The sequence below is a fragment of the Anarrhichthys ocellatus genome, unplaced genomic scaffold, assembly GCF_004355925.1.
Source record: "Anarrhichthys ocellatus isolate YVR2014 unplaced genomic scaffold, GSC_Weel_1.0 scaffold95, whole genome shotgun sequence".
NCBI classification, from domain to species: domain Eukaryota; kingdom Metazoa; phylum Chordata; class Actinopteri; order Perciformes; family Anarhichadidae; genus Anarrhichthys; species Anarrhichthys ocellatus.
Window position 1 is genome coordinate 406,442 of NW_022280125.1, and position 21,822 is coordinate 428,263.

The window sequence follows — 21,822 nt, forward strand, 5'->3', positions numbered from 1 at the left end:
ATAATTTATGATATATATATATATATATATATATATATAAAAAGTATATAAATAACCAAGTTTGGCATGTATAATCATGATCCACAGAGTTGGAGTCTCATTATTAGTGACATTGTTGTATGTAGAGCAGGGGTCTCAAACTCAAGGCCCGCGGGCCAAATCCGTCCCGCAACGTCATTTTATGTGGCCCGCGAATCCTCCAGCAAAAAAAAAAAAGTTTAAAAACAATTTAATAAAAAAATAAATAATTAAAAGTTAGACTTGATAATAAAAATATCCCCGTAGTCGAAATTATGAGATAGAAAGTCAAAATTATGATAGAAATTCAGAATTATGAGATACTTAAACACAGTCATAGAAGCAGCTCTTTGGCTGGTTAATGTACATGTGACATGGAAATGTATTGTGAGTACATTGAAGACTAAACGTGGCTTTACAACACATGAAATACTTCATGTGGGATTGTGCAAATGCACCCTTGAAAGGATTTTAAGCTTTGAACAAAGTTATTGTAATAACTTGTTTGATATTTGTCTTTGCTATTTTCTTTAAAAGTTTGATCTTTGATAAGAGTAATGTGGGTTTCTGAACCCTAAATTAAAAGGATTTAAGTTATAATAACAGAAATGTGCTTAAATATATTTTTACATTTATATAACTGCATGTACAATATTTTTACACTTGAATAAACAATAATCAAATGCAGAGACAGTTATTTACCAATATGTTAGGAGTAGTTACATTTACACAGTCTTACATTTACAACCGGCCCTTTGTGGGCGACCGTGATGCTGATGTGGCCCAGAGTGAAAATGAGTTTGAGACCCCTGATGTAGAGGGATGAGCAGTCAGTTTCACCTCGACCAATATGATTGTCCATGAGTCATTATCTTAAAAAAATAGCAACTCATGAATGCCTTTGCTCATCTCTAACTCTTATTGGGAGTCCATTTATTTATTTGTCTTTTTAAGGAACCAAAGTGTTTGCTTATTCTTTGATTATCCCCAAAGACAATGACTGGTTTTATTTCTTACATAGAAAAACCCCCTACTTATTGTGCATAATGAAATACATTATACAGAATGTGTATGTGTGTTTTTGCGTTTTAGGAAAGCTATGAATTTTCTTATGTAGAGTCGTGGAAATAACGCTTTTAATCTGAAAATGTGACCGGAAGCCACACGGTTGTTGTTCCTGCCAGCGAAAAAAACAACACGAAAGTCGGTTTATCTTTCTTTCACACACACTGACACTGGAGATGGCTGCGGTTGAGAATTTGAGAAATGTAATCAACGAGCGACTGACTGAGGTTATCGACGAAATATTAGCAGTTTTTACACAAACTTTATCGGCTTACAAGGAGGAGATTTATCGCCAGCGCAGACTGTTGGATGTCGTCCTGAGGCCTGAGATAAATCTACTCCGGACATGGTGAGTACCATCAATAATGTGGTCGGTGCACACTTTAGACTAATGTGAGTAATACTTTATTTTTTCTTTACTTGACATTCTGACAAATACACAGACATTGCAATACCGTCTCACGTTTCTGTCCAGTCTGTTCCGGTGTTACGTCCCTACTGGTTTCCCTTCCGACTGGTTTCTGGACCTACTGCTTTCCCTTCCGTGCGTGTGTTGTGTTGTGTTCGCTTAACAGCTGCAGCGGTTTTCTGCCTCTGTCGCCTGATTCGTCACACATTCACAAACATATTGCTGGAGATCGAAAAGACACATATATCAATTGCAGGGATTACGATTGTATAAATTAGCACTGCATCACAGCCACGTATGAAGAAATACATAGAAGAAAATACATTTATGCAAAGATCGCAACAACCTGAATTCGAACTCTGGCGAGCAAAATAATAACAAACCCAAATACGGTCGCGCTACGCGGTCCGCCACTTACTCTGACAGATGCATCAGTCATTCACGTATTTACGGCCCAGGGAAAGTTTTGGTTTAGGGTGAACTGAAACAACTGGTTTCCTTGGGCGTCTCTCCGAACACTTACAAACATACGACCATACACCACCAACGCATTTTGACGAAAACAAATGTATTTTTGGACGATTATAGAGTGACGATCGTACTTTGAAAATACACTAAATACTTACTTTGTCAACTTACTTTGTTGACAATTTCTTTGCCACGGTTGGTCAGATTGCCCAATGTGATGCCTGCCAGAAAAACAGGACCTGTATGATGGAGACAATTCAGTATAACCCGTAGAGGTGAATAAACATTCAATTTAACATGTTGTATGAAGTCTTGTTGGTGTAATCTTTGGTTTGCATTCTAAGGTGACTGAGCCCTTCAGACTAGTCTGGATGGATCTAGTTGGCAAGCTGAATTGCACCAACAATGGTTACGTATGTGTGTGGACTACTTCACAAAGTGGCTAGAAGTCTACCCTCTAACAACTAAGAGAGCTGAAGTAGTGACATTGTGCATAATATATATTTTTTAAGCATGGCGCCCCAAAACGTATCCTGACCGACCGAACAAGAGTTCGCAATTATTTAGTGTATTTTCAAAGTACGATCGTCACTGTATAATCGTCACAAAAGTACATTTGTTTTTGTCAAAATGCGTCGGTGGTGTATGGGCAAAGCCTCGCGAAAAAGCATTGATAAGGTTTTGTTCGAAGATACGCCCCAGGAAACCAGTTGTTTCAGTTCAACCTAAACCAAAACGTTTCCTGGACACTGATGAGGTATGACTTGGTGAATAAATTACTGAATGTCTGTTAAATTACTATGCATAAGTGGCGGAGTGCGTAGCGCGACCGCCTTAAGGAGTTTTGCTCGCCAGAGTTCGAATCCAGGTTGTTGCGATCTTTGCATAAATGTATTTTCTTCTATGCATTTCTTCATACGTGGCTGTGATGCAGTGCTAATTTATACAATCGTAATCCCTGCAATTGATATGAGATGTGTCTTTTCGATCTCCAGCAATATGTTTGTGAATGTGTGACGAATCAGGCGACAGAGGCAGAAAACCGCTGCAGCTGTTAAGCGAACACAACACACGCACGGAAGGGAAACCAGTAGGTGCAGAAACCAGTAGGGACGTAACACCGGCCAGTGCAGGGAATGAAGGCTGGGACATGCTCTGCGCATGTGTTGTACCTAAATGTTGTAACACGTACCATCTCCTTTACTTGACGATAGTGTTCGTGAAGAGAGAGTCAGCCAATCGCCTTTCGCTCCGTGGTAGCGGATCGTTCTTCTTCATGGACTCTACTCTCGGTAATAATCCACTTGTTGCCCTGTCGCCATCTCCCGGTTTCACACTCATTCACACACATTAGCCTCCCTGAAGAGCAACAGTTCACAACATTTCTCACGTGACTCAGACCTTCCTTTCACATGATTTGAGTGACAAACAAATATTTGTACTTTGGGGAATGTGCTTTTTCTATCTGGAAATGGAAACAATAAAAGTACAAGATAAAAAGTACAAACTGATCCAGGAAGCCATTCTTAGCCGGTGTCCCCACAAACTGCAGCCTAACCTGAGTAACCTCATAGTGTCTTCTTCTTTCATTTCGTTATTCATTCAGTCCATATCAAAGATATTAATTAGTTTCTCAGGAAAATCTAAAGTTACTGATTTTATGTGTTGACAGTCATTTTAACAGCGTTTTTCACCTCAAGTTTTCATATTAGAGTCAAGTCACCCTCAGCTCAGAATAAAACCTCTCCATGTCCTTTGTTGCAAGTGGAAGATGTTTTTAATATACATATATAATGCTGTGACTCTGTCCACACAGTTAATGCCAACTGTCACAGATTGAACATAATTCATGCAATATTGCCGATTATATGTTAATATGTCTGAGTAAGCAGGGTCATGGTGTAACTGTAGAATGTAGTTTGAAAGTGAGTTTTTTAAAACTGGCTGCGTATATTGAACGTGTTTTAACAGCATTTCAATGACGGTGTTAAACAATATTACATTTGTTGAAGTAGCTGAAATAAAGCTACTGAATGCAATTGAGCCAATAAGTGTGAAATATGTCTTACATTTAAAATCCACAATATTTTAAACGACCAAACACATTGTTACTGGATCACATTGTGATCTTACACTGTCTCTTATCTCTATTGAACAATACATTTTTTAAATCTTCAACTATATTTGTCATCTTCTGTTGGCCCCTGTGTTTTGTCCCCGTCAGATTAAAGCTGTTTGAGATATATGTAGGGTACAGCCTATTATTATTAGGTTATGGACAACACTGAATAAAACTTTATTGTGTAAACATTTTGACATTTCCCCCCTCTAACTCAGGCTCTTGTTTAAAGATCAATGTGCAGAGTCCATATATAGCTTATATGCATGAATATCTCTACTTTCACTGAATTAAAATGAAGGTTGCCTGTTTACCTGTTGCCATGGTGTATCGTGGAATCAGAGCTCCATTGATGATGGCTGTTGTAATTCACCACACACAAGCCCAACCCAGAGTGAACAAACTCAGAGTTGACTCTGATCTGATCAGCTGTTGTGGAAACGAAAACTCCAGTTTTCCATCTCAGAGATTCAGGGTTAGGCTCAGAGTTTGTTAAAGCAGTCAAAGTTAATGGACAGAACAAAAATGTGTAATAATACATATGATAATGAATTACAATTGATACTGTGACGGCCCCTGCCTCTAACCACTGTAAAAGTATGCTTTTGTCCCTTTGTCCCTGAAGGAGTCACAGGAAGCAGTCATGGTAGATTACTTGATGCAGAGCACCTGGTCCTGGAGCTCCGAGGGCATGAAAGCCCTGCTCCAGTGTTGCTCTGCCCTGGCTCTCTCCTGCGCATGCTGAGTGATCCCTGCCAGTGGCTGCCCGTTTATACTTTGGTTTTGGTCTTTTGTTTTGCTGACAACACCCCACACTTCATCACACACACATTCACGTTTACATTACTGACGTTACTGACTGACACACTTCACATAGGTAACTATTTCTTTATTTAGTTATAATAAATACCTTTACGTTACCATCATCCCTTGTGTCCTTTCCATATTTGTCATAGCCTAGGAGCCGGGTTACAACAATACAAACAGCTGCTAAACAACTAAAAGAAAAGCTGTTAAGTGAATCCTCTCTTTATAAAACCATGGAGTGCTGTACTTCGTTTTGTTCAGATGGAGGACTTTCAAATCAATGTAATCTTACAATAAGCAGAAATATCTGTAGGCATGGAAAATGCTCTTACCTGGGAAGAAGACCAGAGGGCCGATCTGTTCCAGTACTTGGGCGGGTGTTGGAGAATATCAGGAAGGCGTCATCAGATGAGGACAGCGCTGCTAGCAGAGTCGTATCATCTCCTGAGGTGTTTGCTGACCCTCCTCTCTAAGGTCTCAACTGTTGAGATTAGGACTGCATAGACGAGGAGGGGCCACAGTATCCTGGGAAGAATGCCATGCTGATAGACCCAGGCTTTAAACTTTCAAGGTAGGCCCGACTTGTCCACAGCTTTCAGCCAGCCATCCAACTCCGTGCTGGTCGAATGGATAGCAGTTGTGTCCCTCAGAGAGCAAAAACCTTGCCCAAGCTCTTGACTGCCTTCTCTGTCATGGTTGGAATGGCTATGCCTGCGATGTTGAATCTGAACTAATCCTCCCCCTTCCTTTTCCTCAGCACTAGCTTCTCAAGTCCTGTCAGAATCCACCGGCAGCCTGGGACTGATTCTGTGGTGACTGTGAGGTCATCCATGAATGCCCTGATGGATGGTTGCCGTTTAGCGTAATTCAATCTGGGTCCTCTGCACTCGGGTTCAGCTGAATTTGTGAGCATGTTCATGGCTAGGGAGAACATTGTCACAAAGATAGTGCACCCTGTGATGATACCAATCTTAACCTTATACCATCCTGATGTAATTGCTCCTGAAGATGATGATCTTTGGTCAGAGTGAATTGCAGCAGCTTGTGTGGGATGGAACCAGGTCAAGCCATAACACTGACATGTTGCCCTTGTTTTCTCTGGCCTCCCTGATGAGCTGTCACCACACCGGTGTGCTCCAGACAGCCTGGTATCCCTGATATGCAACCCTTCTGGACTGATATGTCGATGCAGGTGTTCTTTGCCAGGTAGGTGAAACAGCACTGAAGAAGATCTTAGCCTAGACACACAGCAAAGAGATGATGCAAGTCTATCGGGGTGGAGTTTTCCTCCTTAGGAATTCACACCCCTTCGGTCACTCTCCACTGATCTGAGATATTCCCCCTTCTCCAGAAGACTCGTAACATTTTCCATAGATGCAGCAGGAGTTTGGAACAGTTCTTGTACACTTTGTACGAGGTGCCGCTTGGTCCTGGAGCGGAGTTTGCCCTTGCCTTACGGACAACCTCTCTGACTTCCTTTAGCTGCAGCTCCGACATGTTGATCTGCACTTCCGGTGAAGGGGGGTCTATTAAGATGTTGCACTCTCCCAACTCCTGCTGTCTTTCAGGGCCGCTGTATATCTGCCTTTAGATGTTAGTCTATGTCTTCCTGGGAGCAGACCAGTTTGCCACTGCGCTTCTGCCCCAGCAACTCCAAGGTGAAATTTAAGGGGTTGGCAATAAAGGCGACACGCTTTTGAGCCCTTCCTCACCAGAATGCTACTCTGCCTGGTGAGGACTCTGATCTTTTCTGTAGGATGCACATAAACTGGGCCAAGCCAATGCATTCTTCTTTTCCTACATTTGACCGTTGCCTCCAAAATGTGGTTGACATCTTGGTCAAACTGTTTCCAAAGTGAAGTCATATTGGGGACTGTGGCTCAATGGAGAGCAGGGTCGTCCTTCAATCAGAGGATCGGTGGCTCCGCAAGTCTATGTCGATGTGTCCTTGGGCACTTAACCCCAAAATTGCTCCCGTAGCTGTGCCTACAGTGTGTGAATGTTGTCTGAATGTTAGATAGGCAGGTGGCACCTTGCATGGATCCCTGCATCAGTGTATGGATCGGTGTGAATGGGTAAATGATCGCATGTAGTGTTAAAGAGCTTTGAGTGGTCGACTAGAAATGTGCTATACAAGTACAGTCCATTTACCATATTAGCATCCATCTTCTGTTAGACTCAATGCTAGAGGGATTAGTTTGCAACTCTTGGAGGTTCTGGGCAATATGGGGTGACTCCAGGCCTGGCTCCTCCTGTGTCTCACCAGGTTGGACACCTGTGCGTGTTGCTGCTCCTGCTCCCGCCAGACAGTTTATCTTCGCTTGGTGGATCTTTAAGTAGTGATACCCTAACCCCAACCCTAACCCTAACCTCACCTGTCCAACAGTAACCACATACTCTGTTTTCTTTTCGTTGCCATGGATTTTAGTATCTTCCTGTTTGGATTTCCCTTTTTGTGGTCACTGAGCCTGTATTTGGTGAGGATCGGTCTCTGCTTCATATCTCTGACAGTAGAGAGATATTCTGACAATTTGTCATCTTTTTTTGGGGCCAGATTACTTTCTATTCTACTTTGGCTTTCAGTTTCTTCTTTCCAATGTTCTAAATACTCTTCACTGTTCTTTATAATCTCTCTCTCTCTCTCTCTCTCTCTCTCTCTCTCTTTATAATATTTAATTATTTAATCAATTGAAATGATCCCTGACATGAATAAAAGGGAGACAGGCAGGAAAGGCTTTTTTTCGGTTTATTTCACTGAAGTTATAATAAACAAAATCTAAAACAACTGTTTTAATGTTCAGTTGTTGAATTCTTTTTCACACATTCATATTGAAATCAGAGGCTTTAACATGTATTAATAACCCAACATAGTCACTTCTCTCATATCTGCATTGACTCAGCAATGTTGATAAAAAGTCACACACTGTCAGGATGTGAATGTGCACACACACACATGCATTTGCAATTCTTGTATGAGAAAGAATCTGTGAACCTGTACCACTGAAACATAAAAATCAAACCTGTAATAACCACAATATTAACCATCTAATGTTGGGACAATATAGACACATTTTAATTTAACTTTAGTCATCTCCTGGTGGAAAAATGGTTAGAGTCCAAATATATAATTTCTTAATATATCATATCATAATATCTCTGTGGTTCAGTGCAGTGTTTTATCTTTCATCCAGCACATATCTAAACCTACTTCCAGCTCAAACTCTACATGAGGGTAATATGTGGTTAAAATGTTAATTTCAGTAGTAAACTTACAAAACAAAAACTACCAGTCCTATTTGAACGAAAACCAAATAATGTCAGCACATTATGTCATTTTGGATGAAAGAGATAATAAAGGAATGTTATCAAATCAAAAAAGTGTGAAATAATAACAATAAAACTATGTTTGACGATTAGGTCCCTACTCCCCAAAACAGAACCAGCTGTAAGTGCTTGTACACGGTAATGATGTTGAACTACATGTTTGATTCACTGTGAGTACGTTTGTCATTTTCAAAATCACTATCTTGGGAGATGAGCTTGTAGGGTTTCTTCCTCTCCCTCTCCTCCAGCACTGAGTTTCCCATCTCCACGTCTTTGCTGCGGAGCTCATGTCGGGACAGGAACTCCACAATGCCGGCTCCGATTGAATCCCCCAAGACATTGGTCGTGGTACGCAGACGGTCCCTACTCTCCAGCATGAACAAAGACAATAAAAGGGCAATTAAGTGGGCAAACATGCTGGGTGCACGGTAACTGCAGCTATATTTGAGGGCAGAGTTGCTTTTCTTCATTTAGTTGTATGCAACTGAAATGAGGTAAAATGCAAATAAAATACTTTGCCAAATACAATCATTTATTAGACGAGCAGATGGAGCTGGAGCCAGAATGCTATTAGCTTAGTTTAGCATAAAGACTACCAACAGCTATCATGGCTCTGTAACCAGCACCTCTAAAGCTCACTGATGAACATGTTATATTTTGACATACTGTATATAACTTTTATCTTTCATTTGTATAACAAAAAAAGTAAAAAAAAAACAAGTTCTGGATTGATGGGTGGTTATGTTCTGGACTATTTCTTTGCTGAGAGCAGTGACTTCCTGAAACCTGCCCCCGGCCAACAAAAAGGTCTCTAGTAGGTAGTTCCCCCAAGGCTTAACCTTTTGTAATGTGAGCTGTATCTAAAGTCTTAAAACCTTTCAGCCTGAGGGGAAGCTAAGCTTGACAACTAGCCTGAGTGGACCAGACTAGTCTCAAGGAAAGTTTCGATGAGAACTTAGGCCAGACTTACCTAAACCTGAAAATAAGCCTGGTTCGCTGTTATTCTTGCTTTATAAAACACAGCTGTAGCTTTAGAACATACAGGCGTTTATTCATTAAACACTATACTATACTTCTGGGCCTGTCTTCGTGTGGGAATGCTTTGACAGACAGTCAGATTTGGTCCATTCCAGTCAAAGGAGAGAAGGGTATTTTTCTTATTACCCCAGTTAGCTGAGTAATTTCAGGGAAGGGTATTCTAATTGAAATGATTAATTTGGGAAACCTAATTATGTTTCTATGTTAAAACTCATTGCAAAAATATTCAATACAAAAGGGAAGATGTAGAACGAGACTCCGGGGAGAGAGAAGTATGTCACTAGGTGGTAGTAGATACAGATCTGCTTCTGACCTTTAAGATGACAGAGTTAAAGTTACAGCACTTCACAGAGCAACGTGTCACACACAATGTATTATTGTTCACATGTTCATGATCCAGGAAGCCACTCACAGAAACCAATCAACCGCAATGATGAGAGTGATGTCATCAGTAGGAAGTCCAACAGAGGTCAGTACAATCACCATGGTGACCAGGCCTGCCTGAGGGATGCCAGCAGCTCCGATACTGGCTGCAGTCGCCGTAATACTAGATTGAAGAGAAAGCATACACAGATAAAAATGCTGGGATTTTTCATTTGTTTTGCAGAAGCATAATCTATGATCCTCCTGTTTTTTTTAACCTGATGGTGATGATCTGACCAAAGTTCATCTCTATATTGTTGACCTGGGCAATAAAGATGGCTGCCAGTGCCTCATACAGAGCTGTTCCATCCATGTTGATGGTGGCACCCACAGGCAGCACGAAACGTGTGATTCGCTTGTCAATTTTGTTGTTCTCCTCCAGACATTTAAAGGTGACAGGGAGGGTGGCTGAGCTGAGAGATGGAAGAATGGAAAAATAGTTTAAAAAACAGTCTTACATGTTGGGAAATATCCTTCACAGGTGGAAATTCTGATTCACTTTGCTTGAATTGTTGCATTCAGTTCATTTTTTGCTTGGCTCACTTTTTTTCTAAGCTAAGTGATTCCATCTCATTCAAATGCACTTCAGCATGAAGCCCACTGTACACCAGTCAGTGATCATATCACCATTCAGTCTAGAAGTGTTCAGTACATGAACACATCTTTAACAGCAAATCTTCAAACTGAACTGACTATACTGAACCGCCATACAATCTAAATAGATTGGATGGACTACCCACCTGTGCGCTTACCTATCTACATATCCACCTACCCACCTGTGTGCTTACCTGTATACGTATCTACCTATCCACCTGTGCGCTTACCTGTATACATATCTACCTACCCACCTGTGTGCTTACCTATCTACATATCTACCTATCCACCTGTGTGCTTACCTATCTACGTATCTACCTACCCACCTGTGTGCTTACCTACTTTCCTGTCCACCTACCCTGCTGTCTACCTACCTGTCTTCCTTCCCTACCTGTCTAACATTACTAACAGTAGCAATGTTTGTTGTTTATGTTCATAATGATCATTTTGGAGGGAGGCTTAAAGGGACTATCAGGCTTGCAGACATTCTTTCTAGATTTAAGGACTTTTGGATTTAGTGCTGCTAGCTAATTTCACTGTAAAATAGTTGGCAACATAGGCTGGGTTTTTATTTCATTCAATAACTTTAAATAAATGTAGGCTACTTATTTACTTTCCACCACTGCCGATAAGAACTGTTAATAGCTCAGTGGCCGACTAATTTGCAGCAGAGTTATGGCTGTCTCTGTGGCTTTCATGGCATTTCAGTAAGCTTTTAGGAAGTAATGTATGTGTATCATGACTGAGCTGACAACAGTGCTTTCAGTTATGCAGCTTTCTTTCCTATCTTTACTCAAGAGTGAGTTCTTATTGATTTAATTTAATATTTTGAAATGTTCTCCCTCTAAACCCTGTCCTCACACACAAACACCCCCTGCTTGCGCTTGGATTTCTGTTTAAACTGTATGCTTGCACTCAGATATATCGTTGCTTGCACAGATTTCTTGCGTTCCAGCTTCAGCCCCTCTCCTCACAAGCAGTCTGAGCAGAAATCCAAGTGCAAGCAGGGGCTGTTTGAGTATGAGGACAGGGTTTAGAGGGAGAGCATTATACAGACTGATATGAAATCAATAAGTCATGCTTTCAAATTGAAAGCCCACACTCTTGAATAAAGATAGGAAAATTCAATTTCAATTAAATTTAATTTTGTAGAGCCCGAAATCACAAATCACAAATTTGCCTTAGAGGGCTTCATATCCAGTCAGCAGTGAGGAGCTCCACTAAAGACGAGTCAGTCAGTATAGTTCGCTCCGTTTAAAGATTTGGTGTTAAATATTAGCTTGTACATGTACTGAAGACCTCTAATATCATCTGTCTGCCATCAAACTCATAATGATTTGGTAAAACATTGTTAATAATGATTGTGAGGAATCATTAACAGTAATCAATGAACATAGACAGACAGTCTCCTAATATATGTAGCCTTAAATGCAAGATATTCATTATTACGTTTAGAATTTGAACCACCTTTTTAAGACACGTAAAAGCTTCTAAATACACTAGAGAGGTATTTACTGACATATTTTATATTGTAGAACGAAACGTTAAAATCTCTTCTGTATTAAGCACATTCCTTATTTCAGGCATCCAACCAAAAACACATTGAGAAAACAATGAATAATATTAACTTCAGCAACTAATGCTACCTTTGGCCCCCAAGGCATGCACTGTTTTACAGTACAGGGCTATTGAAACCCGTAACTTCAGAAGAAAAACAAACTAGCCAACAAACCAAGGTAAAAGAAAGGAGACAAATTTGGCCCTGTCCTGTCCCAACCGAAGCGCCTCTTTGTCCCACGGCTCAACCTGTGTTTCCCTCCGTTCTTCCAATGCTTAATATTGTCTCCCTCATTTCACTCTCCCCTCTGTCTTGTACCAACTGGAGGCCTGTACTACAAAGCCAGTTCAAGCATCCAGATATCTTTTGGTTATCTGGTTTAACTAACCCTAACTACCGTGATCCCGCTAAACGGTCCTACAAAGCTGTTTATCAACTTCACAGAAAAGGGTTTACAGCAAGTTAAAATCATAATCCAGACTAAAAACTACACAGTTTAAACAGACAAATGCAAAAGAAATGTGTGAAATAACAAATTTAAAATTTCACTGCTTCATATAGAGCACGATAGGTCTGACTATAATTACATGTGTGTATTCCATCAAATTAATGTGTTGCTTACATGTGTTCTTATTCTTTCAACTGCAACCCCAGCAGTGTGAAACAGACTTGGGAAAAAATTTAAAAAAAGATATAAAAACATAATTCAATGCAGTAAGAAGGTTTCCTTCCATAACTTATAATCACCACAGCATACATTAAGGTAACCGGAGCAAAGTAACAAAAGGCAATGCATCCAGTCTGTGACTGCAACACACGGCTCAAGAAGCTAATACACATAAGTGAATGTAGGATATGAATATATGATATGAGAATATATACAGATCAAGTCTGTTTCACACCACCGGGGTTACAGCTGGAAGAACAAGGCTAAAATATTGTGACACGCGCCATAAGAACACATCTAAGCAACACATTAACTTAACAGAATACACACACGTAATTATAGTCGGATCTATCATGCTCTAGATGAAGCAGTGAAATTATAAATCTGTTATTTTACACATTCACACAGCCATTGATTTATTATCAGATGTCTTTTCTGCATGTGTCAGTTTAAACTGTGTTACTATCAGTCTGGATTATGACTTTAACTGCTTCATAATTGTGTAATATTATAACTATTCATGAGCACATAACCTGCTCCGGAGCAGGTTATGTGCTCAGCATCAGTTACCATGACGATCTATCCCGGTAAGAAGTGAACCTCCGTCGTACGACTGTAAACCCAGAGTTAATCCTGAAGTTACCTCGCTAAACTTAAATCCTGCTTCACAGTACAGGCCTACGGTCTTACTCTCACGTCGTCAAATACAGACTCAAGAGACTTAGCATCTGTATGAGACGCATCAGGCTTTCAACTAACCCAATGTAAACCCATCCGCATCAAGTTTAGATGCTCATAGCAATGGACATAGTGTTAAGAGTGAGAAAGTGCTCCAAGGGCTGGAGGGAGGATGTGGTGGATGGGTCAAACAAATACAGGACTTTCACTCAGGGGGCCGCCGTTTGTGTCCTGTGTAAAACCAAAAGTTGAGTTACTTTTACTGACATCACTGAGTCACATGACGTTACATCCGTACCTATTTGAACCCATACTAAGATCAAAAAAACTAAAAGTTCAAACTGTACAAATTTCCACACCTGGATGCAGCCCTCACAATTCTGATGGCAAAAAGGTTTGACAATTGGACAGACTTAGATTGAAGCATACGGACACGTTTATCAGACAAAACAGGTTTTGGGTCGTTCAAAGGCCAAGTGTAGTTCGTTTTAGGGAATAGTTGTGATTCATTTATTGAAGTGTGGTAGTGTCGGACACGACTCACCTGGAGGAGGTCCCCAGGGCTGTTATCAAGGCTTGCAGGAGACCAGCAATGAAGATAAAAGGGTTTTGCCGAGTGATAACAAAATAAAGTGTGGGAAGAATAAGAACTCCATGTATCAGTAAGCCAATGATAACTGTGATGGTATACATGGCCAGCTGGCCACCCATCTGTGTCAGATCATCCATTTCCACAATCTTTCCTGCAATCAGGAACAGGATACCAATAGGAGCATACCTGAGAGGACGAGAGGAACAGCGAGTTATTGAAAATAAGTGTGACGTTCAACACCTCCCACTGAAAGCAAAGTCTTACCACATGATGATGGCAACCAAGCGCATGATAGCTTCATTGAGGCTGTCGAAGAAATCCCTCAGGATCTGGCCCTGCTCCTTCATGCTGCCAATTATTAGACCAAAGCACATGGAGAAGACCACCAGCCCGAGAGCATTGACCCCATTCACCTGACCCGACACTGGGATCACTTCCTCCCGGGTGATCTCCATGACCTCTTGCATGCCATTGGTCGAGTTGAAGAGGGTGTCATTCACTGTGACAGTCACATGGACTGTTCGCTTTCCATATTTGGTTTTGAACTGGAGAATGAGAGAGTTGAAGGACTTATACTAGTGGACTTTGAAACATACCACTGCACTAGTTAACATTCAGAATCCGGTCGATATACTTTGAGTTAAATTACTGTGCCCTCCTGGCTCACCCAATGTTTATAGTAGTGATTATGGGCATTCACTCTAACTCTAACATTAACCCTATACCAACCAGATTCTTCCACGACCTCCCTAAGCCAATCATATTGTTGCTGTCAGATTTTGAAGCTGTTCTCCTCTCTGCTGCTGTCAGAACCGATACGACCCCCCTCCACCCCCTTCACCTTCAGTCATATCTAGTGACCAGTCCAGTGATCTTCACCACCACCAGGGCAGTCCGATCCCGGCTCCTCTAGTCCATGTCGATGTGTCCTTGGGCAAGACACATAACCCCAATTTGCCCCTGAAGGCTGTGCCATTTGTGTATGAATGTGCATGAATGGGAATTAGTCTAGTCCTGATGTGTAGAAATATACAAATGCAAATCCATTTACCACCACCAGTGTCTGGACTCCAGGGGGAAGCATTCCTGAACTAAATACCTCATGACGACCCCCTTCACTATTCTACGTCCCAATGGGGTCTAATGGCCAGAGACCCTTCACTATTCATCTCATTGTGCTCTATGTAATGAATTATTGTTCACTCTAAATGAAGACTCTCCTGATTGAAATGAACACTCTAGGGGCTAGAGGCTGCTTGTCAAAAGATTACCTATTTTCGGTCTTCATAGATAAAAGCTACTGCAAATTGAGTGTCAATATTCGTTGTGAAGCTCACCTGCTGTGTGCAGGCTTGGACCAAGTTCGGTGGAAACATATTTCTGTAATGAGAAATCACACAGTGAGTAAGAGATGATTTTGGCCAGTTCCATTCAAACTTTGTGAATACTATCATTTATATATGCAGGTTACCTGATCAGATCTAAGAAGGCATCAGCAGGACTGACTTGCTCTATCTTTTGCTGCTTTCCAAACTCAGCTTTTGATCCTTTTCCTGGGTGGATGATGAGGACGACTATGATACCAATGAAGACTGCGATAAAGGTCGTGGTCATGTAGTAAATCAGGGCTCTCATGCCCATCTTTCCTGAGGCTTTGCTGTCTAAAGCTGCCATTCCTAATGGACAGAGGTTGGAAATGCAGTCAGTATCAGAGTATTAAAACATGTACTAATATTCTTTACAAAGCAGTGCCCTGTCAGCACTAGTTCTGGTGATGAAGTTTTCTCTGTCCAGTTCGTTTGTTTTGAAGCAGTGGGCAGATTAGGAATGAATTATATAACAGTGGGTCCGGCGGATGTTATCTTTAAAGGAACCCTTTGGAGTGGATTATGCTTTCAAGTGGCAAATGGTAGTTGTAATTCAAAAGAAGGGCATTCACATTTTTTGTTGAAAGTTTTCCTGTTTATGACAGAAAAGATAAAATGTTTGCCATTTTGTGAATGTGCACTTCGTGAATAGCATTAAACGGTTTAAAAGAGCTACTCTGCACTATCTTAAAGAAGGGAAAATAATTGTGGCACTCAGCTGTGATGCACTGTGAGTGCAGATAGCACATATTCCCCAGACGATCAGAGAAAAAACAGTTATTCTCAGTGAACGTGTTAACAAAAACGAAATCCTCTACTGGGGACCTGCTATGAGGTCACTTGAAGCCTGTTTAGTTAAAACACTCCGTCCAGATCACAGGACAGAAGTTAACTACAATTCCCAAGGTGCATGTCAGTAGAAACAGCAGATCAATAAACCTGAATTACTGTGAGCTGAACCCAAATATTACGTTTTGTTGAAACCAACACAAGTTCATTTTCAAATTCTAGGTCAGTGTTGGTGCACAGTGCAACTATGGTGCAGTGTTTTATTGCCTTCCCAAAGATGAAGTGTAATATGTACAGCTCTGAATCCCACCTCTGACTGCCTTTTCTCTATTGCAACTAAGTGAGATACTGAAAGGGAGCTTCTAAAGTCTGGACTGACGGCTAAATGACAGACTGTAGGCTTAATTAAAGGAAAAGCTTTCACAACATGGGAAATGTTAGCAATATGGAAACCAACCTTTTGTTGACACAAGAAAAAGAGAGAGGCCTACTGTAACTTTATCATTTTCTAATTTGTGGGTGGAAACGAAATAAGTTCCTTTTAAGTTTCAGTGGCAGACTGCCTTAAAACAAGTTGAGGTCCACTGCTGCAAACCATGAGAATAGGCCGAGTGCATAGTGGCCACAAGGATGAAGCACCTTCTCTAGTTAACCAAGTGTTCTCTGTAAGTGATTCAGTGGGGATCTCTTCATCACCAGGCTGGGGGTGAGGCTGGCCTCCTCAGTGGGTTGTGAACATGACCTCCCTGTGAACCACCTCATTCTCTCCCAGCAAGCCCAGTGTCTTATATGTTATTACACCTATCTGAGATGCTGTTGATCATTTCACAATAAGACAAATACTAGGATGAAAAAATATTCTATTTGTTGTCATGATAAAAAAGATCTCTAACCCGTTTCCCCAGTTGCAACTCCTTTTTTAATGAATGGCATATCTCTTCCCTCAATTTGTACAACACATACCAAAATGTATTATCAGTGTAGTGTCTGATGAAGACATGGTGCTAAAGTGACAGCTGACCAATCACATGAACATAGAAGACCTCTGAGGAGAAACAGAATCATAACTCTGGGAATCCAGAACAAAGTGAATGTTAACAAGTCCTGTATCCACTGACAGACGTCGTACCTGTTATCAGACTGGATACCAGTAAGGGGAGAACAAGCATCTGAAGCATTCTCATTAACAGCTCTCCAGGGAAGGAGAAGTACTTCACCTCTCGATAGGTCATCTTATATGGGCGCAGCGTGAATCCCAGAACAATACCTGCAGAGAGAGTGACAGCATTATATACTGTAGGTGGATCTCTATGTGGAGTGCTGGTAATGCAGAGGAGATACAGACTGAATGAGCATTTAGCTTTGCAGAGGCATACACACCGACAATAACTGCCCCGACAGTAAAGAGCACAAAGGCATTCTTCTTGAGGAAAGCCTGGACGTCCTCTTTGGAGATCTCCTCCACTTTCCTCTTTGCCTTCATTGTACGTATGTGAACGCCTTCCCTGAGTCGCTGCATCCTGCTGTAAGAAACCACAACATGTGCATTAGTGTAGATAGCAGGCTGGTAAATCTACACCGAGCAGAGGTGTCTACAGTGTTTATCAAGGACATTTGGGATTTACAGGATTGGTTTGGATCTTTTCAAGTTTGCCTTAACACAATACTTGTATGTCCATATGTCTATTACTGTAAGTTCTGGGCTGCATTCAAGTTGCCACTTTGTATATGTTATTTATAATGCTATGGCTGCCTCTGGAGCAGTTTGGCAGAGCTCTTTGCTTGACAGAATTGGACAGGACCACCAACACAACCTAGAGGAAATCCTAGAACCGATATCTTTGGGACCAAAATGCAGAGCTTGGTTGTCATGAAATGGTCCAATCATGAACGCCAAAGTCCCTCAATCCTGATACAAGGAAAATGGTACAGAAATCAGCATCACACTTTGAGTGTAAATTCTGTGGATATTGTCAAAGATAAAAAAGAAAAGCATCACTTCAGGGCCAGTATGAACGAGAAGAAGAATTACAGAGTCCAATAAACTCTTTAAACTTAGACTTGAAGAAAGGAGATGCACTTATGACTTCTGGTGACTAGTAGTTCTCTTGAATACCTATGTTGAATACACTTATTGTAAGTCGCTTTGGATAAAAGCGTCTGCTAAATGACTGTAATGTAATGTAATGTAATGTTGACAAAACCAGAATCCAGCTTTAAATTCATGTGCAACAGCCTTTAAAATGGAGTCAAAATTGATTTCACTGAGTAAACGTTGATAACATTAAATGACAATAGGAAGAGGACTTTATAAATTCACTGGAGGTGTAGCAGTCATTCATTTACACAGCATTCCTTCTGCTATACATTCTTTCCCATATATCTCAATATTTTCTCTCTTGCCTCCAATGGTTTCTAGTCATGGTGTCTTATTTGCATAGATTTTGAAGATTTCACTGTCGAGTTTTTCAAATCTCATTTGTCAAAGTTGTCAGCACTATGAATTAAATTCCATTCCCCTTCATTGTATTGGGGCGGATGCAGATATGTGAAAATCTTTCCAAATAAAACCAAACTGTGCTTTTAGTGATGAGGTAAACTGATCCTTTCATATCCATGTTCTCACCCTCTTTACCTTCCTAGACTCATATTTTCTTTCTCCTTTCTATTGCAAGTCAACTCAAGAAATGTGATCAAAATTAGATGAACCAGCTTCATCGCTGCATGTAAACTGTGTTTAATCCCACAGCAATTAAAACAAATAGTATCCCATACAAGTTACAGCGGAACAGACAGAGAGCTGATACGATGTCACATACCTGTTTAAACCGCTGCTTGTTCTTCAGTTCTCAGAGAGCTCCAGCTGTGAGGCAGTGACTGGGAGATAGAGCTCTAACATGAAGCACTTGGAGTGTGTGGGAAAGAGAGCTCTCATGTACCTTTGTAAGGGAGGGGAGACATCCAGAGGAGAGACAGAGAGAGGGAGGGATGGAGGGAAGGAGGACAAATTAGAAAAGGGCCTCCCATATTAACACTGTTAGCCCTGTGACACAGTTTCAATTGAAGCCCAGAGTGATGAAAAACTTTGTTGAGAGTTGTCATGAAAATCATCATAGTATTACTTTGGAACGATCCATCTAAAGCTAGAAATCTTCCTCATCTCCTCCTCCTCACTATCCGTTGGCTTTTTCTTGCTCTAACGAAGGCTGTACATTAAACAGACACACAGAATTGTATTTGGCATCATAAAACAATATCCCGGTTTAATTGATACACATCATTTCACTTGGGATGTGTTATAGTTCGACGTAATTCCGCAGAGTAAATGACACACCACAATTAGCCGAATAAGTAGAGCTCTTGCAGTAATAAGTGACCTCGCTGTATGGAAAAATATTCCCTGGTGGAGTTGAATATAATTAGTGAAGAATATAGATATAGATAGATAGATATTGATATAAACTTTATTCATCCCCAGGGGGAAATTAGTTTGTAGCAGCAGCAATTTATGGAGCAAAATAAAATGTAAAATATTACGTATGGAAATGCACAATATATACAGTACAATAAAATAACAGAGCAGATATTGAATTTGAAGAAATAGAATAATAAAGAATAAGATAAAATAGAATAAAAAAGAACATATATGTATATACAATGAATTAGAATGGTATTAAACTATATATATATCCCTCCAATCAGGTCACACCGCCTTTTACAAACACTGCTCACTGTCACACTTATGAATGAAACAAGTCTGATTGTTCATACAAACAATCTCAGAAATGTACTTGTGTCAGTGCTTTAGGCCTTCAGTTTAGCTTTCAGTCCTATGATGGACTGAAGATGAGCTCTGTGTTCATTTGAAGAATTTATGATAAAAACCCAAATTTGATTTCAGATCTCCATCCATCCATCCATTTTCCTCCGCTTATCCGGGGTCGGGTCGCGGTGGCAGCAGGTCAAGCAGGCCGACCCAGACCTCCCTCTCACCGGCAACATGTTCCAGCTCATTCTGGGGGATCCCGAGGCGTTCCCAGGCCAGCTGGGAGATGTAATGTCTCCAGCGTGTTCTGGGTCTTCAGATCTCATGACCACATATTGAGGGCAGAATCAAGTATTATTTAAAAGTTGAAAAAATCAATAATATAGAATCAGAATCAGCTTTACTGGCCTAGTATGTGTGCATTTGACTCCGGTTTTCTGTTGCTCTGAATGTTCTCCACACAAATAAACATAAAGCTTAAAAAAGGACAAAAACCAAACAAGTTAAAATATTTACATATACTGTATATGCACAGATAGAAGCTGTACTAAATTTTCTTGTAATATATGTATTAAAAGAGCAAGTGAGTCAGTGAAATGGTGCAGAGTTCAACGGGTGCTGGAATAAATGATTCATGTAACAGGTTGCTTTATATACAGGTATGTGGACATGAATATACAGTACAGCATTCTGCTTATTTTTGATGGTGATTATAATTACATGTTAAAAAGGATATCATTTATAATCTGTAGGTACAGTAAATATTTAGGTGTTAGAGGGTTACTGACAGTGAATGACTGCTGTTAGGGTTCATCAGAGTGACGGCCTGCAGGAAGGAACTCTTCTTGTGTCTGGTTGTTCCAGTGTTCAGTGTTCTGTATCCTCCCAGAGGGGGGAAGCTGGAACACGTTGTGTTCAGGGTGTGATGGGTCTGCAGTGATGTTTCCTGACTCTGGAGGAGAAGAAGTCCTGGATGGAGGGCAGACTGGCACCAGTGATTGATCAGCAGTCCTGATCACAATACAGCAGTGGTCATTGCATACACAGCTGGCAGAGATCTGCACTGAGTTCACTTTCCTATTGTCAGTTATAGTCTGTTCCTGTCCTGTATCGTATAATAATTATTTTATACATCCCATTCAAGACCTTATATAGTTGTCTGGGGGACTCGTGACCTCAGTCCTTCTAAAATCCTGGTCACTGGTTTGGACTTATTGAGCACCACAAACTGGAATCAACAGTATTTTCCGGTAGCCTTGTGTGACCTCTCCAGTTTTCTATGTGGCTGTGAACGCATCAGGAACACGAGGCGCACGCTGCGCATTACATCAAAACGTCACCGCTCCGTCTCTTTGCGTTACGTAGCGTACGTACATCTAGCGTAACGTACGTACGGTGTGGCCAGTGCCCGCTGTTGGCGTTTATTCTTTCCCTGTCCGTGTACTTTAGCTCGTGTATAAAAGGCTCGTTCGACTTAAGCCAGGCGTGCGCAGAATCGATCACCGGCGATCGGCGCACAATGTATGCTGGGTAGATTTGCGTCCGACTTGCTCTGACGTCATGAAAACGTGCGTAACGATGATCTCACGTGAGCGAGGCGGCCGCAGATTTTAGAGCCAGGCTATGCAGAATTGCTCTCCACTGACTGCATGACCCCAGGGCATGATGGGACTTGCGCTGACGTCATGATCACGTGGGCAACGATAACCTCACGAGAGCGGGGTGGCCGCAGATTTTAGAGCCAGGCGCTGCAGTTGCTCTCCACTGACTGCGTGACCCCAGGGCATGATGGGAAACTTCTTGCTGTCTTCGGATCAAAGAGCTGATTGGCTCTTAGATTTTCTTTATTGGAAAAGGTGGGCGACCGTGGCTCACTTTGTTAAGAGGGTTGTCTGGTGACCACAAGGTTGTTTGTTCGAACCATGGCCTTTGACGTGTCGCATGTCAAAGACAGCCCACTGCTCCCCATATTTAGGGATGGGTCAAATGCAGAGACAAATTTATCCTTAATTAACAGGATAAATATAGTATAAAAAAATTGAAATCCTAATTTTCTGTCTAATTGTAATACTTAACGCTAGATTGTTGGCTATTAGTCTCATTTTGTGCAATAACAATAATAATATATAAGGTTATTTAT

The 21,822-nt window shown here is 41.1% G+C and overlaps 1 protein-coding gene across 2 annotated transcripts; it reads right to left on the reverse strand.

Annotated features, from left to right (window-relative positions):
- Window positions 1-7,618: 7,618 nt before the first annotated feature.
- Window positions 7,619-19,402, reverse strand: LOC116398948 (excitatory amino acid transporter 1). 2 transcript variants are annotated; one of them, XM_031875723.1, is made up of 10 exons: window positions 18,736-19,402; window positions 17,297-17,436; window positions 17,046-17,183; window positions 15,232-15,436; window positions 15,098-15,140; window positions 14,025-14,305; window positions 13,713-13,946; window positions 9,890-10,084; window positions 9,661-9,795; window positions 7,619-8,573 (listed from the first exon to the last, which is right to left on the reverse strand). In XM_031875723.1, exons 2-10 carry the CDS (start codon window positions 17,433-17,435, stop codon window positions 8,363-8,365), a joined length of 1,581 nt encoding a protein of 526 aa, XP_031731583.1. In that variant the 5' UTR covers window position 17,436; window positions 18,736-19,402; the 3' UTR covers window positions 7,619-8,362. The 2 variants fall into 2 exon arrangements, with proteins under 2 accessions (XP_031731583.1, XP_031731582.1); XM_031875722.1 differs by having other exon boundaries at window positions 17,297-17,439; window positions 18,736-19,401.
- Between the last annotated feature and the right edge of the window lie 2,420 nt (window positions 19,403-21,822).